At 36.9% G+C, this 14,727-nt stretch overlaps 1 protein-coding gene across 16 annotated transcripts in view; it reads left to right on the plus strand.

Annotated features, from left to right (window-relative positions):
- The first annotated feature begins 1,144 nt into the window (after positions 1-1,144).
- CSPP1 (centrosome and spindle pole associated protein 1) overlaps positions 1,145-14,727 on the plus strand; it is an 86,174-nt gene continuing 72,591 nt past the window's right edge. For 7 of the 16 annotated variants that reach the window (XM_074355088.1, XM_074355095.1, XM_074355090.1 and 4 more), the window contains exons 1-3: positions 1,274-1,437; positions 9,553-9,661; positions 11,523-11,622. In XM_074355088.1, the coding sequence (XP_074211189.1) occupies positions 9,563-9,661; positions 11,523-11,622 (199 nt within the window). In that variant the 5' untranslated portion in view covers positions 1,274-1,437; positions 9,553-9,562. Of the gene's footprint in view, positions 1,164-1,272; positions 1,438-9,552; positions 9,662-11,522; positions 11,635-14,727 lie in introns of those variants that run through there. The other 9 variants (XM_074355086.1, XM_074355098.1, XM_074355087.1 and 6 more) reach the window with 4 other exon arrangements.

Below are 14,727 nucleotides of genomic sequence, written 5' to 3' on the forward strand. Positions count from 1 at the left end.
CCTTTTGGGTGTTTCTAAAAATTAATGTCTAGATGAGCTGTGAGTGTCCTGAAAATGTCCAGTATCTAGTTCTTATAATGGTTTACAGTTTAATCTTCTGCAGTGCTCTGTGAAATCACCTATCCCGAAGCCGAATTAATCTCAAGGAGACTATTTGTTTTCTTCCAAGAGTTAATATAGTGTTTAATTATTTCTTTTATTTGCGTGTTTGGGTATTCTTCCGTCTCCTCCCCAACTCCACACTAGATTTTAAATTCCAAAACAGGGACCAGTTCTGTATTGTTTTACCCCTAATACCTACCATAACTATTCAATAATGTTTTTGCTGGGACAAAGGGAAAAAAAAGCATCACAGCTCCCCTCTCCAGCCTCATCTTTCTTTAGTTACCCTGAAACTTTGCATGAGTAGTCAGCATTGCCTAAAATGCTCTCCCTTAACTTTTCTGTGAGCTTATATTAATATTTAAAAACACAGCTCAGAGATCTCTACCATGCACTCTTTCTTAACTTCCTCCTCTCTCCAGTAATCTTGTTTCCACGGTGTCTTTAAATGTCTGCCGGTGCTTCTGTAACTGTTACATTGCATTGGAATAATGTATTTGTTTACTTGAAAGTTTTTCTTTTCACTGTAAGCCTCAGAATGCAAGACACTCCACTCTGAGATGTATCCTCCACTTTTAGAAAGGTGACATATAGCTAAAACAAAAACGTTAGGGCTATGGAATCCACACCTCCGCCTGTGGTTTTGACTTTAACTTCCATTTGAAGAAAATCTGTCTTTCAAACCCTCTTACAAAGTAACTTAAGATGAAGAACTCTTAGTTCCACTGTCCTGGGAAGCTAGAGATCTCTTTTCTAGTGGTAGCACATGGCCGCTAAGTATTGGGGTGAACCGAATCTGTTGATTAGTAATAGAAGCCTAGGACAAAACGTAGACCAGGCTTCTGGGAGAGCATTAATGCCCCGAAGAGGTGTGCCAACAGTTTTTCTATCACTGCCAACCCCCGTCCCCCGCCTTTTTTTCCCCCCAGGCTCTGACCCAGGCCGGCTAGAGCTTTGAGAGCTTGGAGGCGACGGAGTTAATTTATCCTGGGAAGTGGCTCCTACGGTTTAATACCTCCCAGGCGGAGCAGGGGAACCAGGTGGCCGTGTACCCAGCCCAGGTACTTACAAGCCCTGCGAACCGCCTGGCTTCCGTGCGGCCTCCGGGGCGGCAGGGGGCGCCGCAGGCCGCAAGGCCTTGCCCCGCGGCCGTAGAGGGGGCGGGGCCGCGCTGGGCCGTTGGCGAAGGGCGGGCAGAGGACTTGAAAGGTGGAGCCCGGGCCGGGCGGACCGTCACACTGTTCCCGCGCCAGGCGACGGCTGCCACCTCTTCGGGCCGCGAAGAGCCTGGCTAGAGCTTAGTGCGTCTCCCCCGACGCGAGGCCGTTTTCCTGAGTAAGCGTCCGCCGGCGGCGTGTGGGGAGCGGGCCTGGCGGGGTGTGGCCGTGGCTGGGGGGCGTCCCAGAGCTGGGTTCGCGGCCCCGGGGCGAGGGCAGGGGCTCCCTGAGGGCGGAGGTCTCGCGGCGGCCAGGCTGGCCGAGGTGCCGGGGTTCCCGGCGTCGGGGGCAGGGGTCCCCTGCCAACTGAGGTCTCGCGGCCGCCCGGCTAAGGGCGGTGCCCCAGTTACGGGCTTGCGGTCTAGCGGCAGCAGGGACGGGGGGCGGTGCGGGGTCTCTCAGTGGGTGAGGGTCTCGCCGTTGCGGGGCCAGCCTGGCGGCGATGCCTTGGTTACGCGGTCTGGACTCCGGGCCGCAGGTCCCGCCGCCGCCGCGGGTGCTGTTGAGACCCGGTTGCCTGACGACGCGTTGACGCTTCCTAACGGCGCCGCCGCCCGCAGCGCCCGGAGACCAGCTGTGCCTCCGCTCTCGTCCCTGCCCTCCCCATCGGCCGCTCTCTGCTGCTCGGCTAAGCCAGCCGAAGCACCTTTTCCTCGGAGCTGGTTAATGGTTAACGTTTTTTGAGTGCATGTGCGCTCAACGTTGTTCTCAGTGTTTTGCTTTGCCAAGTAAAATGTATTTGATTACCCCAGCGCTGTGAGTTCGGTGCTGCTGTTGTCCTGTTTCCCTTTGGCCCCTTGAGCTTGAGCCTCTTCTTTCTAATTGCCTTGATTTTAGAATTGTTATCTGGGATTTGGATACAGTTTTCAGTAAATGTTAGCAATGGGACTTATCTTTTGAGAGAGGCTGATTCTCGAGATTATAGGATTGAGAAGTATAGCTTGGATTTTCGGGGAGGCTAATTTCTAAAGTAAGCCACTACCTAGTTTCCAGACGCCTCGGGAAATGCACAAGCCTAAGATTAACCAATATGAGTTTGTAGAAAGTCATACATGTAGAGAGGTTCAACTTTATATGAAAGGATGGCTTTTCATATTGACAAGCAAAAAGGAATCCCATGGTAACCAGTGAGATGCTGCTTGCTTTTCTGCGTATTTCTTCTTAGTAGGCGTACACTGACTTTTTGCCTGTTAAGTATATGCTGAAATGCTCCCCAGGGATGAAATTTGGGGTCCGCTGCAGTACAGATGATCTTCTGGTAGGGTGCAAGTGGTTTTAGATAGGATAAATTGAAACAGGATGCTTTCAGTACAGTATTTCTCAAATGAAGTTTTTAGACATGTGATTTAACTATTACAAACTTTGAGCAGATTATCTTTTAACATCATTCGACTTAAGTTCTGATTGCTTTCCCGAGTGGGAGACAAATGTTTGAATAAACACTTTGGAAATTTTGCATAACCAAAAGGTTATCTAATTTATGCTACTGTCCTTCGTCATCATTAATGATGTATTATGAACAGCTGCTAACAGACTTAGTGCCTTTATATATTTGTACTCTCTGTGTTGTGACCCCCAGCCTCCTTTCTACCCCCAGTAATATTTGCTTCTTAGCAACGTTTAGAGGCATTTGTCAAAATTTGGATGTGCTTTTGGAAGTTGCTCATGTGGATGTCATCTACCAAGAGAAAAAGACTGAGCACCTTTTATTTGGTGGAAAGGTTTCCAGAGCAATGGGAAATGAGGAACATTTTCCTGGTTCATGTCATCCCACCCTCTTTCTTCTAAGGCTTTTTCACAGGCTTCCCTCAGCATCTCACACCCGTATGTAATCACTCTCTGCTAGTCTGTCCTCAGTCCTGTTCTCCTACGCTAGGGTCTTTTTTCCCTAACAGCCTCTTCTTTACCTTTAAGGATCATTTTTAAAACTGCTAACCCTTTTTCCTCCTGCTCTATTCTAAGCTCCAGACATAATCAAATTATTTTCTTGATACAGCCACTGGATCCTTTATGGGTGGGCCCCTCACATCAATTACCTAACCCCCATTCTGGCTAGACTGAGCCACTGTGGCAGGGGGCATAATCTTGAGGCCAAGGATTGTATTTTAAACTTTTCATCTCCCTAGCATCTAGAACAGTGTCCTTTGGGAAGGGAGTTGTTTTCCATTCCTCATGCTTCCATAGAGGGAGAAAATTTTCACTTCACTGAAGAGGGAAAAGGATGGGAGCCACATTTTCCCTTCTCTTTGTGATTGATGAAATTGGGGGAAGGAATTGGGCATACTCAGTTCTTTTTGGAGCCTCTCTTTTTTAGATTCGCTTAAGGTTTGCAGAATAAGTATATTTGGGTCTGTTTATATTTCTATCTACGTGATAAACATAGAGGACCTAAGTTTAAGATTTAAAAATGTTGCTTTGGATTATGATAAACAAGTATCAGTTATTGGTAATTTGAATGCAGTGTACTTTGGAAGCTTTAAAAAAAAACAAAAAAAATGAGTAGTGATGTATACAAAGACTATGAAAAAACAATGAGGACTAATAAAATAGCTCTGATTTATTGATTTTTAAGCGTCAGCTGTGCCGTACATTTGTGTGTATCATTTCATATTTTTCTTCATAGCAGCTGGGAAGTAGATATTTCCATTTTACAGGTGAGGAAACAGAGATAGAGAGGTTAAGGAACATACTGAGGTCAGTCACATAGAGTCAATTAGTGATGGAATTGGGTTTCAAATCCATGTCTTTCAGTTAAATTGATTTTCTGAAAACTATCATCTACATGCTATGTACACAGCAACTAGGAGTGAAAAACCTGGTAATAATACCTAGGAAAAAGTGTGACTGGTGTTACATTGTAGAGCGAAGGAAGACTGAAGAATCCCATTTAGGTTGATTTAAGCTGATCTTTCTTGTAACTTACTCTTTAAATTGTAAATATTCTTATTCTATTTTGTACTTAGGCTATATCCATTAATTCAGTCTCTGTGATTCATTAAGTAATTCTTGAATAATTTTGTTGTTGAAATATGTTTTATATAAGTTGTCACATGCTTTTAGGACTGAGAGGGAGAAAAATGGCTGTGACAGCAGGAAGCTGGCCTTTACTATCACCAGGGCCCTGGTGTTGCTAGGAACTGGCCTGACAATACTGCTTGGGCTTGGTGTTCTTCTGTTGAATTGTTTAATTCCATAGAATATCAACATCAGACAAAGCAGCTCTGTGTTCATGGTGGATCAAGAGAAAAACAATACCACTCCACAGTCATGTCCAAACACAGATGAAACATGTTGTCCCGGCCACAAAATGCCAGACGTCTCTCCCAGCTGATTATGACTGCTGCCTCTTCACTAGTTGCCTCTTTAGCCTCTCTGTGGATAAGACTCACTAAGATGTCCAATCACAGAATTACCCTCACTTCCTGACAGTATCTAATCCTGGGCAAGGCTCTGCTTCCTTAAACCCTCCCCCAAATCATCTCAAATCCTGTAATTCTTTTTCTGACACCTTCTTAATAAGATATTCCAGGGTACCCCTTGGTGGGTGGGCACTGAGAATATATCTCTCCATGCAATGAGTAATAAACCCAACTAGTTTAACTATAGCAGTGTTCCTGGTGTACTTTGTCTGGAGGGCATTGCCAGGAGAATGCTTATTAGTATCTCTGACTCTTTGATTTAGTATTAAACATACTATATTCTAATCAGGTTAGATAGTAGGACAGAATTAGAATTAAACATATACTTACATCTGATAAATCTTATGTTTTAGCTATGACGTATTTTATGCTCACTACCATTGTTTTAAAATGTTTAATTTCTGTGATTGCTGTTGTATAAAATCAATTCTAGAGTTTATAATTTATGTTAAATTATTATAGCAAAGGGAAATTCAAGTATCTGTAAATTCAAGTGAGAGCTTTCAAAGCCTAATTAAAATAAGTGAACATGTTAAACTAATGTTAACAGATCTTAGGTAGCTCAGAGTGAAAGAGGTTTGTTACTTTTTTTTTTTAAATTAATGACATTTCTGCTTAAATTCTTTATAAAATCCTATAGCAAATTATATTATAACATATGTATTATCCCATCATTATCTTCTATTTCTTTCAGACAAAAAGGGAATTTAGCAGATTTTAAGAACTGATTTTTTTTAACTTGAAAACTACTGTTTACTATTGAACTGTTTTGAATTTTTACTAGGAAAAAAATCTCTTGTGACAAATTGGACTTTAAAAGTGGCTAAAATAAGTTAACTTTTGTTGGTTTTCAGTATGTTTTGCTAGGGCCGTATTTTAAAATCAGTGTTCTTTTTGGAAGTAAATAATGGAATGAAATTCATGTTATGTACTACTCAACTGATACAAGTTTCAACATATTTCTTTTAGGTAAAGCTTGCTTTTCTATGTTTTTACAAATTATCATTGTCCCCCAAACATTCAAGTCAGTGGATGGTTTTTTTCTTTAGCTCTCTTGTATTTCATATTGCTTACCACTTTTTTTCTCATATTTTTCTTTTCCTCTACAAAATATGTTGACTGGGTTTTCTTTATATTCTCTTTTAATTATTCCTTCTTTGTGTTTTTTTTTTTTTCCTAGCTTCTATTCTTCTGTCACCCCCTCAAGTGAACACTGTCCATTATTTTAGTTCTGGGTCATCTTTTTTCCCTGTCTGAGCTCATTTACCACAGCTTCAATTATTATCTTTAAAATTGTTTATTTTAAAATAAACATTTCTCATCTGGTCCTCTTGACTACTGAGTCTTGAATCTGCTGGAAATTTCTGTTATCGTATCTTACTAGCTCCAACTTAACATAGCTAAACCAAACCTTTCCAATCCAGCCACCTTATTCTGACTTATTTCTGTATAGGATTCCATTCACGTTTAGTTTCCAGGACTTAAAACTGTGGTCATCACTGGCTCCTTTCTTGCCAGATGTTGAAATTGTCATTAAGTTTTATGGGTTTTTGAAAAATGTATTACAAAAATTAACTTCGATGAGGAAAAGGATAGTCTTTTCAAGAAATGGTGCTGGAATAATTTTGTATCCATCTATAAATAATTTATAAACTTGATGACCCTTACATTGTTTGCAAAAATTAACTCAAAATGGATCATAGATATAAGATATAAGAAATAATAGGTGTAATAGAGAAAATGATAAAATTTCTAAAAGAAAACAGAAGAAAATATTTGTGATTTTAGGCTAGGCAAAACATTACGTGTGACACAAAAAGCATAATTGATTAAAAATTGATGAAAAATGGTTGAATTGGACTTCATAAAAATTAAAAACTTTTGCTTTTAAGAAGACATCACCACACATGTTTATAGCAACTCCACTTATAATTGCCAAAACCCGAAAACTACCAAGTTAACCTTCAGTAGGGCAAAAGATTGGATAAATTGTGGTACATCCAGACAATGGAGTATTATTTAGTGCTAAAAAGAAATGAGCTATCAAGCCATGAAAAGACAATGAGAAACCTTAGTAGTACATATTAGTAAGTGAAAGAAGCCAGTCTGAATAGGCTACATATTGTATGATTATAACCATACTACATTCTGGAAAGGGCAAAACTATGGAGACAGTAGAAAGATAAGTGATTGCCAGAGGTTAGAGGGGAGGGAGGAATGAATAGGTGGAACACACAGTACTATTAGGGCAATGAAACTACTCTATATGATACTTTAAAAGTGGATACATATTGTTATACATATGTCCAAACCCGCAGAATGTACAACACCAAGAGTGAGCCTTGATATAAACTATGGACTTAAGGTGATAATGTGTCAGTGTAGGTTCATTAATTGTAATAAGTGGACCAGGAGGGTAGAGGGTGTTGATAATGGAGAAGACCATGCATGGGTCAGGGCAAGGGATTTATGGGAAACCTGTACCTTAGGCTCAGTTTTGCTGTGAACCTAAAACTGCTCTAAAAAATAAATTATTGAAAAAAGACATTATTAGGGAAATTTAAAAGCAAACCACAGACTGTGAGGAAATATGTACAAAACATGTTCAGTGAAGGACAGGTATCCAGCATGTATAAAAGTTTTTTACAACTCAAGAAGAAAACAATTTAATTTTAAAAATGGACAGAAAATTTGAAGACAGTGTGCCAGTGGTTATATATATGGATATATGAATGGCAAATAAGGACATTAAAAGATGCTCAACAACATAGTCAGTAGAGAAGTGCAAATTAAAAACCACAATGAGATTCTTCTACACACCCTGACTATCAAAAAGACCAAAAATACCAAGTATTGGTGAAGATATATAGAAATTGCAATCCTCATACACAGCTGGTTGGAATGAAAGAGTTTGGCAGTTCCTTAAAATGTTAAACATAGTTACAGATGAGTCAGCAATTCTACCCCTAGGTATTATCACAGAGAACTGAAAACACACTGAATCTACACAAATATTCACAGCAGCAGCATTCTTAAATAAGCCAAACAACGGAAACAACCCAGATGTCTAGCAGTGTGTGACTAGATAAACAAAATATGGTAGTTCCATATAATTGAGTACTATTTGGCAATTTAAAAAAAACCAACTAATTTTACAACTACTTACTGATAGATGTAACTATAAGGATGAATCTCAGAAATGTTATGTTAAGTGAAAGAAGCCAGACATGAAAGACACATATCGTATGATCCATTTATATGACATTTCCAGATTAGGCAAAATGATAGACACAGAAAACAGATCTATGGTTGCCTGAGTGAGAGGTGGGAGTGAGTGAGGATTGAATACAAAGGGGCATGAGAGAGTTTTTTGGGTGATGGAAGCATTATAAAGTGTAATTGTGATAATTGCACAACTGTGTAAATTTACTAAAATTTATGGAACTGGTCACCAAAATGGGTGATTTTATGGTGTATAAGTTATTCCTCCAAAAATCAACAACATTTTAAAAACAATCTCAGGACTTACTGAAAAAAATTTAAAATTCATGAGTTCATACTGATAATAAGCCGAAAAGTAAAAATAAGCAAAAGCAGGCTCTTAGAATAGAATGATAAATGTATATGCAGGGAGTTGTGGAATTGGAAAATTAGCATTTTGCAGGCATCTAAAATCAAAGATTGGATCAATTGAGAATCACCAATTGATACTTCATCTTGGAAATTTTGATCAGGAGCAGGGTGTTTGCATGATCTAAAAATATCTTTTTATAGACTACTTATTAGTTATAAGGAAACAGTAGTGCAGAAATCAGTCTTGACCACCACATGATAGAAAATAACATCAGTAGTAAAGAGCAGGTGGACGTGTGTGCAAGTATTGACACCTTTAGAACACATCGTCACCTATGTAATAGTTCTCCTGAGAATGCATAATCTGAATTTAGTCATGAAGAAACATCAGGCAAACTCCACATGAGGACTAATCTATTAAAAAGAGTAGGTGATGGGTGGCCTATGTTAAAAAAAAAACAACTCAGTATTACAAAAGACAAAGTAAGGTTGTAGAAATATTCCAAATTGAAGAAGGCTAAAGAGACAACGTTGAAATGCTGTACCTAAGCTAGACTGCATCCTGAACTGGAGAGAGAAAAATATGCTATAGAGGACACTAGTAGGTCAGGTGATAACAATGAAACATGGACGTAGATTAAAAAGTCAGTGTTACTGAACCTGGTAATTATATTGAGATTATGTAAGAAAATAAATCTAATTCTAAATACACAATGGAATGTTTAAGAGTAAAGGGCTATGTTATATGTATTTCACCCTCTGAATAACTTTAGAAAAGATTGTGTAAAGAGAACAAACTTGTGTGCACGAAAGCAAAGCAAGTGGTGCAAAATCATAACAGTAGGGAATAGATGAAGAGTATACAGGTGTTCTTGTACTATTCATGTTGTAACTTGTTATTTCCAAATTTTGTCCAAATAGTTAAAAAAAAAACAACTTTAAAGTGCTTTGACTTTAAGGTTTAAGGGGTTTTTTTGGTGTGTATGTGTGGATGGTGGTGGTTGCTCATTTTCTTTTTTATTTCTTTTCAGATATTTTAAGATATGTTGTAGGTTTTGGGGGGGAGTTGGGATTAAAAGCAGGTAGAGAAATTTTACTCGTTTAAGTTCTCAGTTTGATAATAGTGATTGAATACTAAGTGTAGAATGAGCCTGCATGTTAATAATTAGCCTAAAGATACTCTGATATGGCTGCACTCATTGAAGGGTTTTAAAAATCTTATTTAAAAAATTTTTTTTTAGTATCTGCAAAATGGCTGATAATTTGGATGAATTTATTGAAGAACGAAAAGCCAAATTGGCTGAAGACAAAGCGGAATTGGAAAGTGATCCACCTTACATGGAAATGAAGGTAAAGTTAATCACTTTCTTCTAACATGTTTTACTAAAATTGTCTCTGAAGATTAGCCCTCTTTAAATGCAAAACATTCTCTTCTATGAGTGAGAAATCTTTTGTTTCCTACTTTAGGTTAGCTGTGCTGTCATTCTAACTCTGTGAGTCTGCCTGTGGACAAGATTCAGTAATTTTGGATGCAGTTTTTCTTTTGTGGTGTTTTGTATCTCGCAGTTTCTCCTCTCTCTTACTAGAGTTTTAATTAATAATTTATGTGCTTCCTAAAATAATTAGGAGACTAGTTCTAGTACAAGGAACTTTCAGAATATAAACAGAATAGATATAAAAGCAAGTTCTCATATTCTGTGTGAAAAGGTTCAATTTTTAAATGAATCAATATCTTAAACATTTTTGAAATCTGCAAAAGTGAATTTGTTACAGTAGCTTCCTTTGTTTTGTGTATTTACTTTCCAGAATATAAATTTATTAAAATGTTTCTGAAAGCAGTGTCTAAAAAAGCTTTTTTAAAGCTTTCCTAATTTTAATTGAAGAGTCATTCATTCATTTAGCAAATACTTACTGAGACTGTGCTGGGTACTGTGCTAGGGTCTGAGAATATAGCACTGATCTAGACAGATGTGGCACTTTGTCTCATGGGTTCAGTGTATGTAATAAGATACAGGATGTAGATTAATCTGTCCCATATGGTCCATCCTAATTAGAGTAACCGTATATATTGGTTTGCCCAAGACAGTTCTGCTTTGCTTGTCCCAGTGTCTCATCTGGTTTAGCATTTGTCCTGGACAAGGTGTTCTGATTGAAATGATAAGTAATATGGACATCCTAATTATAAAGGAATTTTACTTATATAGCTAACATTTATTGTATGCTAACTGTGGATGAGATTGCATTGATACTTTGTATGAATCTGTGAGATAAGTACTGTTACTATTGTCATTTTTCAAATGAGTAAACTGAGACATGGTGAAGTAAAGTAATGAGACCTAGGTGATAGAGTCAGTAGAACTAGGCTTTGATCCCTGACAACCTGAATCTAGTGCTTATTCTCTTAACCATCACTCTAGTTTGCCTTCCTTCCATAATATCTGCCATGTAAAAGGAGTTGTGCCAATGACTTTACATGTATTATCTCATTTAATCATAATATCCCTATTAAGTAGGCCAAATTTTTGTTGTTGTTGTTATACAGATCCAGAAAATGAAGCTTACAGGGGTTAAGTAATTTGTCCAGGTACAGACAGTCTTGGATTCCAGGTTGGAACCTTCATGTGTCAACTCTACAGTTTATGCTCTTAACCATTCTCCAGTGGTTAGGACTGACTGACAGTGTTCGGTGAAAGTTATTAAATAGCTTTAAATACAGCTTTATTGTAATTTCTAATATTAAATAGTAGATAGATAATAATCTTAGTTCAAGTATCACCCACTCAGTGAGATCTTGCAATCCCTCCCCCATCATTTCTTGGCTTCCTTACACTGTTCTACTTTTTTCTATCACTACACATTACATAATCTACATATTATGTAACCTAATTACACATTATATTTATTGTTTGTCTCCATTGTAGTTTATAAGTTATATGATGGCAGAGATTTTTGTGTATTTTTTTCACTCATGTTTCCAGTGTCTGGGACAGTGCCTGGTAGGAACTCAGTGACTATCTGTTGACAAAGAAATGAGCTAAATGATAGAACACTGCAGTGTTAAATACCTTTGGTTGACTCCTCAAGCCTTACACTTATTCTTCTATGGAGCACTGTGTAATTTCATCAAGTTTAATACAAGTGCTGAGGTTAATTGTACATTTTGTAGGGTTTTTTCCCCCCTCTGCTTTGGTAAATATTATGTCTCTTTCAGGGAAAGCCATCAGAGAAGCTTTCTGAAAACAGTAAAATACTAATCTCCATGGCTAAGGAAAACATACCACCAAACAGTCAACAGACCAGGGGTTCCTTAGGTATGTCATTAGGTATGCTAAACTGATTTTAAGATATTCTTAGAACGCTGTCGTGAAAAAGCTTTGTCTTGTCAGAAAAAAAGATAATTTTGGAATCCTAGTAATTCCTTTCTGGAATCTTAGATGTGACAGTATGGTCTACATATGAAATATAATGTATACTGAGAACCTTGCACCCATTTTAGCTGTTATTGCCTTGGTTATGATTTGTGGAAATCATAGCAGTAAGTATATATCAAAGTTGAAAATTTTGAGTGGAATTTGTGTGTGTGTGAGAAAGTGTGTTAATTGTTGAATAAAAATGCTAGACTTGATTTATCAAAGAAATGTGCTTAAAGGATGCAGAGTGCTATATAGTAAAAGACCATTTTAATTATTGATGACTGTACTGGAATTATAAAGAAGTTAGTACTTAGCTGTATTGATTCTTTGATTATGGTTTGGTATGAAAATATTTGAAAACTTTTTACCTCATTTTGGTTTATTGGTAGGTATACTTTTTTTAAAAGAAAATATGTGAATATTTAAAAGGTATATCGTGAATTATTGATGACATCAAACTTTTTCACATTAGGAAGTCAAATATGATGAGTTCATTTGGTTAAAACATTGTTCTCATGTGGACTGTTTTTCATGGCTGTGGATTTACTTCTAAATTGTTGGCTACTTTGGGTTGGTATTCCATTGGAAATGCAATGGGATGTTGGCCAAGAGACTGAATAGTTAGTGGGCTCTCTGTCTTTACTATAAAAACAGTAACAATTTCAGAGGCAAAGTTTACCCATTTTTCAGGGAAAGAGCATTTCAATTTTGTACACTTCCAAAAAATAGATAAAAATAAATACTGTTTCACTAATTAATCCAGAATAATCTTGCTACAACATTGATAAAACACAATATAAGAAAGAAAAAGTTCTGAATATATGTGTGTGTGTGTGTGTGTGTGTGTGTGTGCATGACTGGAACATTGTGCTGTACACCAGAAATTGACACATTGTAACTGATGGTACTTAAATAAAAAAAATTAAAAAATAAGAAAAAAGAAAGAAAGAAAAAAACCCAGCTCAAAGTGAATGCCATACTTTCAGTATCAGGTATATAAATAACACTTGTTCTGATTCTGTTACAAATTGCTGTGTAATATACAGCTTTAGTGAATTTAAACATTATATTTTGGTTAAGTGCCCTACTCTCTAAGGCCCTCAATTTCTTTATCTGTCAGGTGAGAATTCTACCACTGAACTACCAATGCCAAGCATTCAGTTTCTTTATCTGTAACATAAAGAAGCTAGATTATCTTCTGGCTCTAAATTTTTATGGTAAAAGTAATAAAAGGGTAAAATTGTCCTACAGAAAACAAGAAGCCTTTTTAGCTCCCTCACTTCTAAACTTTTGGTACTCCCGGAATCTGTCTATAACATTTGCAGTCCCTAGGTGTTTTTATCCACTCACCATTTCCAGGCAATATCTCTCACTCATATCAAAATGCCATTTGGTCAGCGTTTCAGCATTCCAGGCTCTAGAATGCACTAGATTTATTTTAGCTTTCATGCTCTGAAGTCATATTTTGGAAATCTGCAAGCAAAGATTACAGATTAAAAAAGTAAGGTAAAGAGATTTTATTCTTGTTACTAGAAATTATTTGGTACCATTTTGAAAAATTCATTTAAAATACAATATGCTTATGGAAATTTGGAAAAGAATTTTAAGAAAGGAAAATTATATTGTTTTAATTTAAAAATATCAGAAAGGAAGCAACAGAAGAATTTCACATTGCAGAGTTGCTCTAGAGTTTAGACTAAGCTAAAAAGTGAGTTAATTTAAAGATTTTGGAAAATAGACAAAAGGAAGTTGATTTGTTTATTAATTTTTAATTGTGCTTTTAATTGTCCATCCTTTTAGTCTTAGTTTTCTCTTACTACAAACTAAATTAGACATTTTACCTCTTTTGTTCAGTTTGTACAAGTCAAATGAGTCCTTTGTAATAATATCTTCATAGCTAAAATTTGAACAATGTTCTCAGTTAAAGTAGCCACATCTCTTGACAAGTCACCTGCTTATGGAAAGGCTTATGATTATTTCCTATAATTTGTCCTTTGATTATTTTTACATAATACTCCCTCCTGGTAATATAATAATGAAAAGGAGAAACTAAGTGTTCCATGGTAATTTGTTTTGTAAAATATTTATTATGAGTACTATGCTAGAAGATACATTTTTAAAAAATGATACACTATAGTTTAAAATATTTAACCCACAGTCACTGTAGAAACCAAATACTTCCAATTGATGTAGTTCTGAAGCATAATGTTAACTGTCTTAGAGTCACTGATGTTGTACTTGGTGAAGTGACATCACTTCAAATGACCCTAAGATGACACTAATGCTTTACTTGCCACTAGAACCATCAGAAGACAGCTGCTCTGAAAAAGTAAGTCTCACCATGTTTCTCAGCTCATTTTTAGTTAGGATGCCATTGTTAATGCATAGTTTAAAGTGAACAGAATATTTAAATAGTTCCATACAGTTCTTAATTTTATTTCTATGACCTACCTCTAATACCATACAATATTGGTACCAGATGACAAAAATAATTAAAAAGTTAGTATTTTCTGTTGATTAAACCTTAATAAAGGGTTAAGTACTTCTGAAGGCATTATGTATTCTTATTTGTCTTTTAAGACAGTTATTACAAATACTATTTGAATCTCTAGTTAAAAGCAGATAACTCTTGATAAATAAAATTGAACTTCATATGAACAGTAATTATAAATGAAAATGAACCAGATTTTCGTTTCTTTTCTTCCACATAAACCCACCAAGCAGAGTTGAAAATCAGCAGTAAAAGCCACACATGGCTTTTCAAGAAGCTGTAAATAACTTGTTCCCTGAGCGGGATAGCTGAGCATATTGGGAGGCATCAGACTTGTAGCATTGTTTTCTTTTCCTCCTTGACACAATAGAGCATCCATTGTGACTCTGTGTAGCTAGAGATACATAACTCTGGTTACTAGTTATTATGCCTGCTCTTTCTATGCAATCAGACCGCTAAAAGCAGAAATGAAATACTAAGAATAGTGTTTTCTCCCGATCCTTCCTCTTACT

This window comes from Camelus bactrianus, chromosome 29, assembly GCF_048773025.1.
Source record: "Camelus bactrianus isolate YW-2024 breed Bactrian camel chromosome 29, ASM4877302v1, whole genome shotgun sequence".
NCBI classification, from domain to species: domain Eukaryota; kingdom Metazoa; phylum Chordata; class Mammalia; order Artiodactyla; family Camelidae; genus Camelus; species Camelus bactrianus.